At 38.6% G+C, this 15,364-nt stretch overlaps 1 protein-coding gene across 1 annotated transcript in view; it reads left to right on the top strand.

Moving 5' to 3' along the window:
* HYDIN (HYDIN axonemal central pair apparatus protein) overlaps positions 1–15,364 on the top strand; it is a gene marked incomplete at its 5' end in the record, with an annotated part of 303,461 nt that overhangs the window by 69,189 nt on the left and 218,908 nt on the right. Inside the window, 2 exon segments of the mRNA XM_080643807.1 lie at positions 5,424–5,542; positions 10,144–10,367. Of these exon segments, the coding sequence (XP_080499933.1) occupies positions 5,424–5,542; positions 10,144–10,367 (343 nt within the window).

The raw sequence follows: 15,364 nt of genomic DNA, 5'->3' as shown, positions 1-15,364 counted from the left end.
GATAACATAGAAATGAGCAGGGGAAACTAACACAAACCAACAGTTATATTGCAATGCCCTACAGTGAATGACTGAGCAATGGAAGAGGATGGTATAGGACACACAGCTCAGTCTTAGGGTTTTCAAGGAAGGCTCCTCAGAGAAAGTGACCCTTAAAGTATTTGTTAGCCAAGAAAATAAAGGGTGTCTATGGCTGGGCGTGTCAGGCAGGGATATACTTAGTGAAAATACATAGAGAAACACAGTGAAAAATGGACATAACAAGAGCACGAAATGGCAAAGAATCATAAGTTCTTAGGGTGTGGCTGCCAGAGAGAGAGAGAAACACAGAGAGACAGAGAGAGATAGAGAGAGAGACTTGGGAGGGGCAGTGGGGGCAGGGATTGAAGCTGGAGTTGTAGGTGGGATCTAGTTCATGGAAGGCTGCCCTTGAATGCCAGGCCCAGAGTCTTGGACTTCATCCTGGGTACAGTGGGGAACCACTGAGGGGCTGGAAAGCAGGGGAGTGACCTGCCACGATCTGATTATGGCAAGTTTAACGTCATTAACATATTTTCAGTTAATCTGAAACTGACATTTTTTTCATGTAAAGATTTCAGTAAAGATTTCAGATTTTCTTAGAAGTAGTTAAACCTGTTAGATATTTACAAAGACTTGCTGATGGTTTGATCCAGGTCTTGAAACTGATCTTTCATCTGTCTTGACTTTCCAATGGAATGTGGAAATTCTGAGTTTCATCACAAAGATTACCTTTTAAAAAACTCAAAGGGAAACAGCATGTATTTGGTTTGGATCACCATATGGGAACCTCAAAGGAAGCAACACTTTCTGATTTTAAACTGTGAAATGTATTGTTAGATAACGTTAATGGGTGCTTCAGAGAAATGGTTCCAGATGTACCTGCTTCCTTTAAAGACCCAATTAAGATGAAACCTCATTGTCCATTTTTATTCTGTACATCACAAGAGAGAAATATCTAAGTTTTTGGCACAATTTAAGACTTTTGATTTTTATCCTAATTAAACTAAGGAATTGAGATTTAATTAGATTTAGGAAACAAAAAGTCAAATAACCCCAATCATTAAAAACACTTTTGGGTTTTCAGAGTAATAAGTGAGTAATATTTAACGTATATATAGCTTTTTTTTCTCAAAACTCATCAGACTGCAACCTCTTAATAATATAAGGTTTCTTAGTCATATGAATAAAAAATTATTTTCTGGATCCACTAAATTATATTTTCAGTTTTAAAATATTTCAAACATAAAAATACAGGGAATAATATATAAATATCTATGTATATAGAACCCAGATTTAAGAAAACTTGAACAAATAGAAATGTATGCTCATGTTTTTGGTCAGGAAGAGCAACATCATAACTAGGTTGATTCCAACCTTTTTATAGAGGAAATAAACAAAGTAGGGTTGCCTAGAAAATTCAGAAAAACAAGAATAATGTGGGAAGACAAGCCCCACCATGTGTTAAAAGTTATTTAAAAAGCTATAACTATAAAAAAAGAATAAAAGAAAAAAAAAAAGGACAAAGAAGAACACACACACATGTACACAGATCCTATGTGGATGCCCAGTTGTTTTAGCTTTTTATACTGTACTAGAGGCCCAGTGCACGGATTCGTGCACCAGTGGGGTCCCTCGGCCTGGCCTGCAGGGATCAGGCCAAAACCGGCTCTCCGACATCCCCCGAGGGGTCCTGGATTGCGAGAGGGCATGGATCAGGCCGAGGGACCCCACCAGTGCACGATCAGAGCTGGGGAGGGACCGCAGGAGGGCACAAGGGTATGTCCAGCCCATCTCGCCCAGTCCTGATGGGCCGGATCCCAGCAGCAAGCTAACCTACGGGTCAAAGCATCTGCCCCCTGGTGGTCTGTGCATGTCATAGTGAGTGGTTGAGCATCCTTAGCATATCATTAGCATATTACGCTTTGATTGGTTGTTCAGTTCTGCTGTTGGTCTATTTGCATATTACCCTTTTATTATATAGGATAGTTCATCTTTCCTTACTGATATTCAATGCCTGCTCCATCGTAAATCAAGTTTATATTTATATGTGCATTTATTCTTTGTTCTGTATTCTGTTTCCTTAGTCATCTTTGCATTTTCTGCCCCAATACTATATTATCTTAATTATAATAGCTTTATAATAGATTTTAATTTATGAAAGGCCAAGTCCCCTCAGTTTATTCTTCTGTAAAAATGTCTTGGTTTTTATTGGCCCTTTGTTTTCCTTTTAATTTTGTAATCAACACATCAAATTCTACCTGCTGGCATTTTGTTTATTAAAGCATTAAAATTGTAGATATAGATCAATTGGAGAAAATTTGACAACTTTATGATGTTGAGTCAGTTTTCCCTTTCAATAACATAGCCTAGTCCTCCATTTATGAGATCTCTATTAATATTTTTCAATAAAGTTTTATATTTTGCTCATTGAAGATCTTATATCTTGTTAAATTTATTTCTCGGTACTTTATATTTTTGTTGCTGTTGTCAATAGGATCTTGAGAATTAATTTTTCTGATTGTTTCTGGGTATAGAAATGCAGTTGACTTTTGTATATTGATTTCATAACCATCAATTTTACTCTAATTAATTTTAAAAGGTTATTTCTAGATTCGTTAGGATTTTCCAGCAGACAGTCCTAAAATATGTGAATAATGGCAGTTTGTTCTTCCTATTTATATCCCCCTTTTTTCTTGTCTTATTGCACAGGAATAGGGCTCAAGTATAATATTGGACATCTAAGATATCTTAGATGGCAAGTGTTTGAAAGCCCATGGTTACATTTCCTGGTACTTAATGCAGTGAATCTATTGCATTCAGGAATTTCAGAGCTGTTAAAGGGGTTCAGTAGCACATTTCTCTACTTCTTATGTGTGAAAACAAGGTAATGTAATCATAGGTGAGAAACTGCCCTATTTTAACATTTTGCTCTTCTAATAAGGAATTTGTCCTTTTATATTACTAGTTCCTTCAGGCTTGTCCCTCTTGCTGCTTTTTGCCAAGACAAGAAAAGTGCCTGCTTCAAAGATCTTATGGAAAAGTAGCATTTGAAATGTAACCCTAAAATTTAGGCTAATTCTTCTAAATCAAGGCTGGGTATTACTCGTATTCCCACTCCACCTGGGGTGAGGGGAAGGGCTAGCTATACGTATGACAAATTCCTTTGAAGTAATTAATAACTCCTAGAGAAACATTGGCTCACTGCTTTACTGCAACACATCTCCTTTTTTTAAATTTATGTATTAAGGAAGGCAGTCAAGGTAACAGATGGGGAAAGCTTCAAGCCTGACAGTTATAAATAGTCTTGCAGTTTATTCCACAATATATTTGCAGTTCCCTTTCTTTGCCATTCTGAAAGTTGGATCTCTGTCAAAATATTTTTCTCTTGACCAAGGAGTACAAATCATTGCCAATAGATTAAAATACTAAAATAATGGAGTAGGGCTCTCTGAAAATTTTACTTACGTTGCCAACAGTAATATACCTGGTCTTTAGAGAACCCCTTTTCCAGGGGTCAGATGGGTTGGGGAACCCTTTGAAGAAACCCATCCGCTGTCCCAGAATTGCTTTTGTTTCTTACAATGAAAGTAACACTTGCCCAATGACCATTGCATTACCAAACACTAGAGGGGCACAGAGGAAGTATTCTTGTCTTGAAAGGACAGTCACCGAGAGAAAGCTTGGAGGAGACACAGACGCTGAATAGCAACAGAAGGCAGTGGAACATCAAATGTCACAAGGCATTATAATGATGATAATAAATTAGAAATACCATTTGGCTGTTCGAAGTGTATTGTTGTAATACTGACAATTATATCTAAAAGAGCATCAAAAGTATTTTGAATATGCAAAACATTACACACAAAATGAAGATATAATTTTCCTTACATAACTGGCATTTAAGTGGTGCAAATTTAAGGAAAACCTGTCAAACTATCAAAGATTTTTTTAAATGGTGATAGACCCATTGTCAGGGAGGATGTGGAGAGACGGGAACCATTAAATTCTGTTGTTTGTGTGTAAATTAGTACAGTCATTCTGGAGGGCAATAAACCCGTAGCTGATAGTATGCCAAATGCGCATCTCTTTGTCCTGACAATTCTGCTTCCAGGAACGGTGGGCTCAGTAATTTGGATGAACAACTCTCTCTAAGAACAACTAGAAGAGCAAGGCAAAGTATTTCCTAAAACCAGTTTTAAAGGTAAAACAGAGCTGCTAGGACAGTGAAGAATTATGGGGCCAACATCCAGGAGAAGAAACCAAGACAGTTAGATTTTGGGGGGAGGAATGACTCTTTATTCTTAGCAACACTGACTTTCTGGTAGATGCAGCAGAGGCTGAGAAGTTAAGCTGAGTTAGGGAAGAACAGGAAGGGGTTAATGGGATGCCCCAGGAGAAAGGGCTCTAGCAATCCCCCAGGCCTCAGGGTGGGGCCCTCATTTACATGAACAGTATTTAAATATGATTAAGTGTGAAGGACTGGCACCAAAAGCCTAACAATAGTTATCTTTGGGTGGTGGAATTATGAAAGAATTTCTGCTTTTTTGATAATATTTTTATAATGATCATGTATTATCAAGTGGGGATTTTATCATTTTTTAAAAAGAAAACAAAACAAATCAGCACTTTAAAGGTTTGTGCTCTGTGTTGACGCTGGGTCCATTGTGGATGTGTAATAAGGGATACTGTTTAGTGGACTCCATTACCTGTCTGTGAAAGAAACTGCAAAGTGAGGTCGGATTCCTAATACTCTGGCTCTTCCTAAATTTGGGAAAGATCAATGTGGACAACGTCCCTTGGAGCTGCATGGTGACTCGCTTTATGGGGAGCATCAGTCAGGGATCACTCTTATTTAGAGAAATTACTTTCCTTTACAAGAAACTTAAGGATAGCCCTGGCTTTTGTGGCTCAGTTGGTTGGAGCGTCCTCTGGTGCACTGAAAGGTCACAGGTTCGATTCCCATTCAGGGCACATACCCAGGTTGCTGGTTTGATCTCAGGTCAGGGTGCATATAGGAGGCAACTGATCCAGGTTTCTCATATCAACATTTCTTTTTCTCTTTCCTCCTCTCTAAAAAAAATCAGTGAAAACATATCCTTGGGTGAGGATTAAAAAAAAAAAAGAAATTAAGGATACAGTTAAGATTGGGTTAAATTTTTTAATTGTTTTTTTTTTCCTGCTAAAATGTCCATCTAAATTGCAATATAAGCTGGTTCCTAAAGGTAAGAAACTAACAGTATTCCTGTTTCTAAAAAATAAACTAAATCTTCAGCCTTGGTTAAATTGCAGGTCCCCCAGTCCAGCATAGGGGGTTGGTGCAATAATCTGGGGTGCTCACGTTGGTAATGAGTTGTGGATAAGAAAGCATCATTTGGGTAATAAAGTTTTAATCGTTTATATAGGTCGAGAGATCCGTCTGCCCCTCCGAATCAAAGGGCAAGGAATGGGACCAAAGATTCACTTCAACTTTGAATTGCTGGATATTGGAAAAGTTTTTGTGGGATCTGTACATTGTTATGAGGTAAACACTAGAATTGTTCATTGAGAGTCAAATAGTACTTGGCTCACTTTGTTTGGTTTGTGTTTGTGTCAATAGAAAATTTGCACAGTCGTGTCCACTGGCCTTTGCTCATACTTATTCAGACCCCAGAGCAATCTCTTTCTCCTCTTTTCTAGCCTTGTTGAGTGGAACAACTTTTTCCATTCTCTTCCCACCCCCTCTCACTTTACTAAACACATCAAAGCCATAACTTAATTGGTTTTATCCTCATCATTTTGTAGATTATAAAGAGGAACTCCATAAATACATCTCCCCATCTGTTTAATGCTTGTTCTCTGACAACACAAATCCTTAAGATCAGAGGATAGAGAACCTTCCACATTTTCCAGAATGTCCTAATGAGGATCGCTGTTTTCACACCTCAGACGTTTCTCTAAATACAGCCTCCAATCCATTATTTAGAAACCAATCATTGTGTTTTCTGGAAGAGACCTCCCTACTTTGTCTTTCCAAGTAAATAGGAAACGATACTTTTTTTTTTTTTTAAGATGTACTCATGGGTTCATAAGGATCAAAGTTAATTCAGTGCCACCTCACGGTAAATTTTTATCTAGGACAAGTTTTTACAGTATCAAACTATAACCACTGGAACTTTATTTTAGAAAGATTCCAAATTGTAAATGTTTGTATTTCTATAGAGGTAATAACAAAAGCAGTTATTATTTAATGAGTGCTTGAGGTTTAATTAGTGTGTCAGGTTCCATGTGTTATTATGTGTGCCTGTCAACATATAAGTATATAATTTCCAATCCTTACAAAGCCATTAAAGGTAGGTTTTATTGTACTTATTTTACAAAGAAGAAAGAGGCAGATGGTGGTGAATTCTGTCTACAACATCACTCTTCATGGGTGTTGAACACACATGCACCATTAGTTCATTCAGTCCTCACAAACCCCCTATGGAGTAGCTACAATAACTATATCCATTTTATAGATGAGGAATCTGAGGCTCAGAGTTTCACTTGTTAAGATAATTAATGTTAGATACTATAACAAGCAAATATAAAAATAGATATTCTCTCAAATAGATAAAAGTCTATGTTGTTGCTTATATCAAGTCCCAAAAACGTTGCTCATCAGCAGGTGACTATCCTCCAGCAGAGAATGAGGGGCCAGGCTCCTTCCCTCTCATGGCTCTGCAGTGTCATAGGCATCACACTGGCAGGAGAGAGAATATGTAGGTTTTCACATGAGGGAGGTAGCACTGGAGACAGCACGTATCACTTTTGTTCATGTTCAGTTAGCTGGCCATAACTGCAAGGGTGGCTGGGAAATGGAGTTTGGCTGTAAGCACCAGAAGAAGAGGATATGGGTTCCATGAACAGCAAACCTGACCGCCACATTTGTTAAATAACGGCAAGGTCACATAGCTTGTGAATGTTCGTACTCAGTGGGTTTTAGGGCCCTATACCCTGTGGGAAGAGAAGGCCTGCTGGCTTTTCTACCTCCACCTCTCACCAATGCAAATCCAGGCAAGAGCCTACTTAGCTCTCAGCCCAGCCTAACCTCGCATGGGAGGGAAATGCCTGGCTGCTGTTGAGAGCTTTCTACGGCATCATTTGTCCCCATGATTCACTTGAGTAATTTTGGCCTAAATTCGATGATGTGCAAGGTAAACAGAGATGTTAATGTCATGATGAGATGGAGTACATATAAGAGCCCAATTTAAATAAAGAAATCAGTCACAGGACTGTCATAAAATGAAAAGTGGCACAGCTACTACATTGCATTGTCCTGTATTGCATTTTGAAAAAAATGGTCACTTAGGAATGAAAATTAAAATGCGCAATAGTTCTTACTAAATCGATATTCTGTTTTTAATTTATCCAGTGTGAATTTCCCTTACATCTTATAGTCTGTGTCTTACAGATGCCACATCAGAAAAGGACTTTTAGTTCTGATGCAAAATGCATAGGGTTTCCCTGAAGGTAATGATAATTTCTTGCAGATTTAACACAAATGTGCCTTAGGCCACCACTTCTCACCCTCCGGGATTTGAACAGTAATGCATACGGCAGCCAGGTAAATAAGTGTTAAATGAGGTTCAGCATCCGATTGGGCAGTTTTGAGAGCTGTGCACTGGCAGAGAAGGGCATGGTAAGGTGCTTCTCATGAGAATATTTTGCACTCTCTGCATATTTAATGCTGATGCCTCATTGCATCTCTCTTTCAATTTATTACGTTACCTCCTCCAGACAAATTTGAATAACTATCTATTGCCCTTAGTCATTGCTGAGCTTAGCAGATCCATAAAGAGTAAGCCAGAACCCCAGGAGTATACACTCTTCCCAGTGTAATTAGGAGGAAAACAAGTGAAAGGGGAGGTTCTCTTATAAATTTTCTCTGCTCTGAGGAGTTGGACCGCATGGGCAGGAGCATCACCGGTAATCAAAAGGTCTCAGGACGGTGGCCCAAACAGTTTGGTGGATTCTGTACACATAAGTAGGTGCTGCTTTGTCAGGGGAAGAGAACGACATGTACATTCTTGAAAATGGGGGAGCTGGCACCTTATAAAACATTGGTGTTAACCAAAAAATAAAAAGACAGTCTGTGCCTCTTCTCAGAGAGAAGAACAAGGGTCCTTTGAGTTACCACTGACACCTTTAAGTTGCCTTTGAGTTACTACTAGGGCATGTCAGTTTCTTCTTCAGCACAGGTACATTTCAAACCCATTCTGGTTAGCAAGGGGCTATGAATAGGAGTCACTGTCATTGAAGCATTCTTTGCCAGACACTATTCTAAAGGTTACATAAATTAATAAACTTCATCTTCACAGCAATCTGAGAAGATAGTAGTGTTTACATTTTACAGATGGGGAAACTGGGGCATGGAGAAGCAGAGCATACTTCCCAAGGTCACACAGCTAGTAGGTCATTGGCAGAGCTGAGATTCGAACCCAGCGATTTGGCTTCTGAGTCCTTGGTCATAATGACTTTTCTACATGGTCTCTTTCAAAGGAATGAAGGGTGAAGCATGATTCGTATGACCAGGGAACTTAAACAGACAGAGGGAGATGGAGCATAAATGTAGAAAGATGAATAAAATATCAAGTAGCAATTAGTTGCATGTCTGTTTTGATACACTGTCTGTCTGCTCTTGGCAGAGTGGCTGTCTTCCTCTGCCAGAGCCCCTTACTCTGTCCTAGCTCTTGGTTCCTTCTTCTCTGCTTCTCCTGAAGCAAACTGAGCTGGTGGACCCCCATATCCACCAGACCCCGTTCTCTTGGCTAGCTAGCCCTCTTCGTCCATTACAACAACAAACATGGAGGCCAGGCACCGAGTATGTATTACCTCATTTATTATAAATATACGAGGTCTCCTCTACCATACCTTCTCACAGCTTTGCCACCTCCATTCTCACTTCACCACTAATCTTCTCTAAACAGAATCTGAAATAGTCAACCACTATTTTATCTGCACCCGCTCACCCCTGCAAACATTTGGACTCTGGATTCTGCAATCATATTCCACTGGCATCCTCTTTTCTTCGAGGGCAGTGATGACCTCTAATTAAAAACACAACATCTGTACCATTTCCTCAGAGCTTATTCTCCTTAATGTCCATCAACCCTTTCTGGCAATTCTCCTCCCTTGTCTTCTAGGTTCCTGGCACAGAATGTAGGTTCCACATACCTTTCTGAATGGTTCTTCAGGATCCTCTGTGCTCTTTTCCCTCCAGTGGCTTCAGTGTAGGTTGAGGGCCATTCCCACATACACAGAGAGCATGTGTTGTTCACACGTTCAGGTGTAAGCATTGGCAAGGAAGACATTGTGTCTTGGAAGCTCAGGAATAGAAGTGTGTGGCTGCAGTACAGGTTCATGGACAGGAATTGTGGGAGGAAGTAGGAGTGGTAGACGGAGCCAGCTGTGGAGGACTCTGATTGTCAAGCTTGAGATTTTGATACATACCTAGGGTGCATTCAAATATGGCTAATGACCTGGTTCCAGAACACTACTCTAGAAAACGTTCCTATAGTAAAACGATTGCTTGCATAGGCATATCCAATGGAGTTTGAGATGAAAATATCCCAATAGGGTGAAACCTAATACACCAAGGAAGAGAATCCTTGCAATCTGGAATCCACAATGAGGTCACATTTATATTTACCAAGCTACATTATAAACATAGGCTTTAGGTAGTTCTTGCTCCTCTATTCTGACCTGCTTTTTATTTTCCAGTATGCCACTTACTCTCAGCCTCCTCGTGCGTATGAGAGAAAAACCTATTTTCCCTTGGTTACTTTGTAGAGAGTATCCAGAAGTAGTATTTTAAGGCTCTTAAGTAGATGTGATTGTGATCAGTCTTTATAGCATGAGTATAACACATATGACTAACTCTATTTTAAAGATGAGACGAAAACACAAAATTACTTTCTGGTTTGGGACTCTTATCTTCAAACATTCAAGAGAGAAGACTGTTCATTTCTCCCCTGGAGTTTTCCTTTGCTTCTAATTCCTGCCACTGTCTGTGCGTTGTTTTAATAATACAGCCATGTGCTTACATGAAAATAAATCCAAGGCCCATTGTCTACCTTTTCATTCTTGCCCTTTTTATTGGAATAGGCAATACTGTCCAACAAAGGCAGCATCGATGCCCTCTTCAACGTGATCCCCCCGACTTCAGCTTTGGGGGCCTGCTTTGTTTTCAGCCCCAAGGAAGGCATCATCAAGCCAAGCGGGGTCCAGGCTATCCAGATTTCCTTCTGCTCTTCCATTCTGGGGCACTTCGAAGAAAAGTTCCTGGTCAGTGTCAATGGGTCACCTGAGCCTGTGAAACTGACTATTAGGTAAGACCTATCTCTAACTAATGTGGTAACTAGCTGACGTTTTTACCTCCTGCCTTCTTAAACTTCATAACTAGATCATCTTAGACATCAGTAACTGTCTTTGTTGATAGAAATACATGAACGGAATGGGGTATTTTAAATTTCCACCCATGTTTCCCTACTAAACATGTGTAATTTAGTATTGCAACACGGATACAGATGCTACTTTGTTATCCAGCTAGTTTGTTCTGTAAGCTATAACCTTATAAAACAAGGACTTAATCCATTATTAAATAGTTTCTTGTTACTCTCTCTGTTTTAGGCTGTTTAGGGAAAATCATCTCTTTATTATCACAGTTTCACTAAGTCTTCATCTTCTGTTTTTATTTTAAGGACATTCTTTAAATGCTCTTATCTATAATGCCTACAGGTAGTAAAAGAGCCTACTTATAGTGTCTGTCACTCAAGGCTAGACATTTGCAGCTTTTGTGCTCCAGTCTTTCGATGGCTTCTCCAGCTGCTTGTGATAATTGAAAGTCATTAATAGCAGAGTTTGTCCTTGGGCTTTAAAAAGAAGTTCTCTGTGACCAACCCATTGGGGAGATCTATAACTTTGGTTTCCAGTGCTTAGAAAGATAATAGTTTCAGAACACATTGCAGATTCCATTTGGATTCCTAGTGTAACAGGTTGTTAATTACCATGGCAGTCTCTCATTATGGTTACTGCTAGGAGGACCTCCCTCCATCTACAGCTGAGTTCTCCCTCAGGGTCTGAAGAGAACATAGAAAAGAGACAGACACATATGGCCTGAAGGATCCTAGGGGGAATTTATTGATTGTAGGATATCTACTAGAAATATAGACTCTCAAGATCAGCTCAAAAGTCATTACCATTACTTCTTAGGTCACTTTTCCACCTAAGTATCCCTGTTATAGGGTGAATTGCATCTTCCCAAAATTCATATGTTGAAGTCCTCCTACGCAGTACCTCAGAATGTGACTGCACTAGATAAATATCCATTTAATACAAAGGAAGACAATAATGGAGGAGTAGAGGAACGAAAAAGACATTAAAACATATAGAAGACAAATAGTAAAATGGAAGACACAAATCCTATCAGTTAAATATATTAAACACCTCAATTAAAAGGTAGAGATTAGCAGAATGGATTAAAAAAGCACACAATATTAAACAATGAGTAGTTACCAAAGAGATCAAAGAAGAAAAAAAAACATCCTGGAAACAAATAACAATTAAAACACAACAATCCAAAATCTTTGGGACACAGTGAAAGCAGTCCTGAGAGGGAAGTTCATAGCATTACAGACCTACCTCAAAAAAACAAGAAAAACTGGTAATAAACCATCTAAATCTACAACTTGAAGAATTAGAAAGAGAGCAACAAGAAAAGCCAAGAATGGGCAGAAGGAAGGAAATAATAAAGATTGGAGTGGAAATAAATGACATAGAGACCAAAAAATAAAAATAAAATAAAAAAACAGTACAAAAGATCAATGAAACCAGAGCTGGTTCTTTGAAAGGATAAACAAGATAGATGAAACTCTAGCCAGGCTCACTAAGAAGCAAGGAGAGAGGACCCAAATAAACAAAATCAGATATGAAAAAGGTGAAATAACAACAGACCCCACAGAAATACGAAGAATTGTAAAAAAATACTATGAGCAACTCTTTTCCAACAAACTGGTCAACCTAGAAGAAATGGACATATTCCTAGAAAAATACAACCTTCCAAAACTCAACCAGGAGGAATAAAATAATCTGAATAGGCTGATAACTACAGAGGAAATTGAAGCAGTAATCAAAAAACTTCCAACAAACAAAAGCCCTGGACCAGACGGCTTCACAGCGGAGTTTTATCAAACATTCAAAGAAGAAATAAAACCTATTTCCCTCAGACTATTCCAAAAAATTCAAGAGGAAGGAACACTTCCAAGCTCTTTCTATGAAGCCAGCATTACCCTAATCCCAAAACCAGATAAAGACAATACAAAGAAAGAGAATTACAGGCCAATATCCCTCATGAACATAGATGCCAAAATCCTCAACAAAATTCTAGCAAATCGAATCCAGCATTACATTAGAAAGATCATATACCATGATCAAGTGGGATTTATTCTGGGGATGCAAAGATGGTACAATATCCGCAAATCAATAAACATGATACACCATATAAACAAACTGAGAGATAAAAACTATATAATCATATCCATTGATGCAGAAAAAGCATTTGACAAAATCCAACACCCTTTCTTGATAAAAACTCTCAGCAAGGTGGGAATAGAAGGATCATACCTCAACATAATAAAAGCCATATATGATAAACCCACAGCTAACATCATCCTCAATGGGCAAAAACTAAAACCATTTCCCCTAAGAACAGGAACAAGACAGGATGCCCACTCTCACCACTCCTGTTCGACATAGTACTGGAAGTACTAGCCATTGCAATTAGACAAGAAGAAGAAATAAAAGGCATCCAAATTGGAAAAGAAGAAGTAAAACTGTCTTTATTCTCAGATGACATGATGTTGTAAATAGAAAACCTAAAAAACTCCATCAAGGAAGTACTAAACTTAGTAAATGAATTCGGCAATGTAGCAGGATACAAAATTAACACCCAGAAGTCTATGGCTTTTGTATACACCGATAATGAACTCACAGAAAGAGAAAATTAAAAAGCAATCCCAGCCCTAGTGGTTTGGCTTGGTGGATAGAGCATTAGCCTCTGGACTGAAGGGTCCCAGGTTTGATTCCGGTCAAGGGCACATGCCCGGGTTGTGGGCTCTATCCCCAGTGGGGGGCGTGCAGGAGGCAGCCAATCAATGATTCTCTCTCATCATTGATATTTCTATATCTCTCTCCCTCTTCCTTCCTCTCTGAAATCAATAAAAAATATATGTATTTTAAAAAAGCAATTCCATTTACCATTGCAACAACAACAACAAAAAATTAAGATATCTAGGAATAAATTTAACCAAGGAGATAAAGGACCTGTACTCAGAAAATTTCAGGACACTGAAAAAAGAAACAGAAGAAGACATGAACAAATAGAAGAATATACCATGTTCATGGATTGGTAGAACCAACATCATTAAAATGTCCATACTACCCAAAGCAATCTATAAATTCAATGCAATCCCCATTAAAATACCAACGGCATACTTCAAAGACCTAGAACAAATTCTCCAAAAATTTATCTGGAATGAAAAAAGACCCCGAATAGCTGCAGTAATCTTGAGAAAGAAGAACACTGTTGGAGGAATCACAATACCAGATATCAAGCTATATCACAAAGCTACTGTTCTCAAAACTGCCTGGTACTGGCACAAGAACAGACATATAGACCAGTGGAACAGAACAGAGAACCCAGAAATCAACACAAGCCATTATGCTCACTTAATATTTGAAAAAGGAAGCAAGAGCACACATTGGAGTCAAGACAGTCTCTTCAATAAATGGTGTTGGGAAAAGTGGACAGATACTTGCAAAAAAAATGAAACTAGACCACCAACTTACACCATACACAAAAACAAACTCAAAATGAATAAAGGACTTAAATGTAAGATGAGAAACCTTAAAAATCTTAGAAGAAGCCCTTGGCACCAAAATAGCAGACACTTGTAGCAATATCTTTACCGATACAGCTCCTAGGGCAATGGAAACTAAAGAGAAAATAAACAAATGGGACTACATCAAAATAAAAAGCTTCTGCACAGCAAAAGAAACCATCAACAAAACAACAAGAAAGCCCACTGCATGGGAGAACATATTTGCCAATGTTATCTCCAGTAAGGGTCTAATCTCCAACATTTACAGGGAACTCATACAACTTAACAAAAGGAAGATAAACAATCCAATCAAAAAATGGGCAAAGGACCTAAATAGACACTTTTCAAAAGAGGACATTCAGAAAGCCAAGAGACATATGAAAACATGCCCAAAGTCACTAATCATCCGTGAGATGCATATCAAAAGAACAATGAGGTACCATCTCACACCTGTCAGAATGGCCATCATCAACAAATCAACAAATGACAACTGCTAGAGAGGATTCGGAGAAAAAGGAACCCTCCTTCACTGCTGGTGGGAATGCAGACTGGTGCAGCCACTGTGGAAAACAATATGGTGTTTCCTCAAAATTAAAAATGAAACTGCCATTTGACCCAGTAATACCACTTATAGGAATATATCCCAAGAAACCAGAAACACCAGTCAGAAAGGATATACTAGTACTAGTATGCACTCCTATGTTCATAGCAGCATAATTTCCAATAGCTAAGATTTGGAAACAGCCTAAGTGCCCATCAGCAGATGAGTGGATTAGAAAACTATGGTACATCTACACAATGGAATACTATGCTGCTGTAAAAAAGAAGGAATTCTTACCATTTGCAACAGCATGGATGGAACTGAGAGCATTATGCTAAGTGAAATAAGCCAGTCAGTGAAAGAAAAATACCACATGATCTCACTCATTTGTGGAATATAAAGAACATTATAAACTGATAAACAAAAATAGATACAGAGGCAAAGAAGCATCGAACAGACTGTCAAACTACAGCGGGAAGGCTGGGGAGGGTTGTGGGGGGAGGTAAGAGATCAACTGAAGGACTTGTATGCATGCGTATAAGCATAACCAATGGACAAAAAACCCTTGCGGGGGGAGGGGGTGAGGGCATGTGCCAGGGGGTAGAGGAGGCTGGGGGAAGTCAATGGGGGAAAAAAAAGGAGACATATGTCCTAGTACTACTATTTGTAATACTTTAAACAATAAAATAAAATTAAAAAGAAAACAAATAAACAAACAAAAGAAAAGTTGCTATCTACCATCACCACATTTCAATAAAGAGATCTTTTACCAACATAAAAAAAACACCCACAAAACATGACCCAACTGTATGTGGTCTACAAGATACATATTTTAGAGCTGAAAGTATGAATAGATTAAAACTACAAGGATGGGAAAAGATAGACCATGCAAACAGTAACAAACAAA

Source organism: Plecotus auritus, assembly GCF_963455305.1.
Source record: "Plecotus auritus genome assembly, chromosome: 10".
Classification (NCBI taxonomy): domain Eukaryota; kingdom Metazoa; phylum Chordata; class Mammalia; order Chiroptera; family Vespertilionidae; genus Plecotus; species Plecotus auritus.
This window is presented reverse-complemented; position numbering and strand designations above follow the sequence as displayed.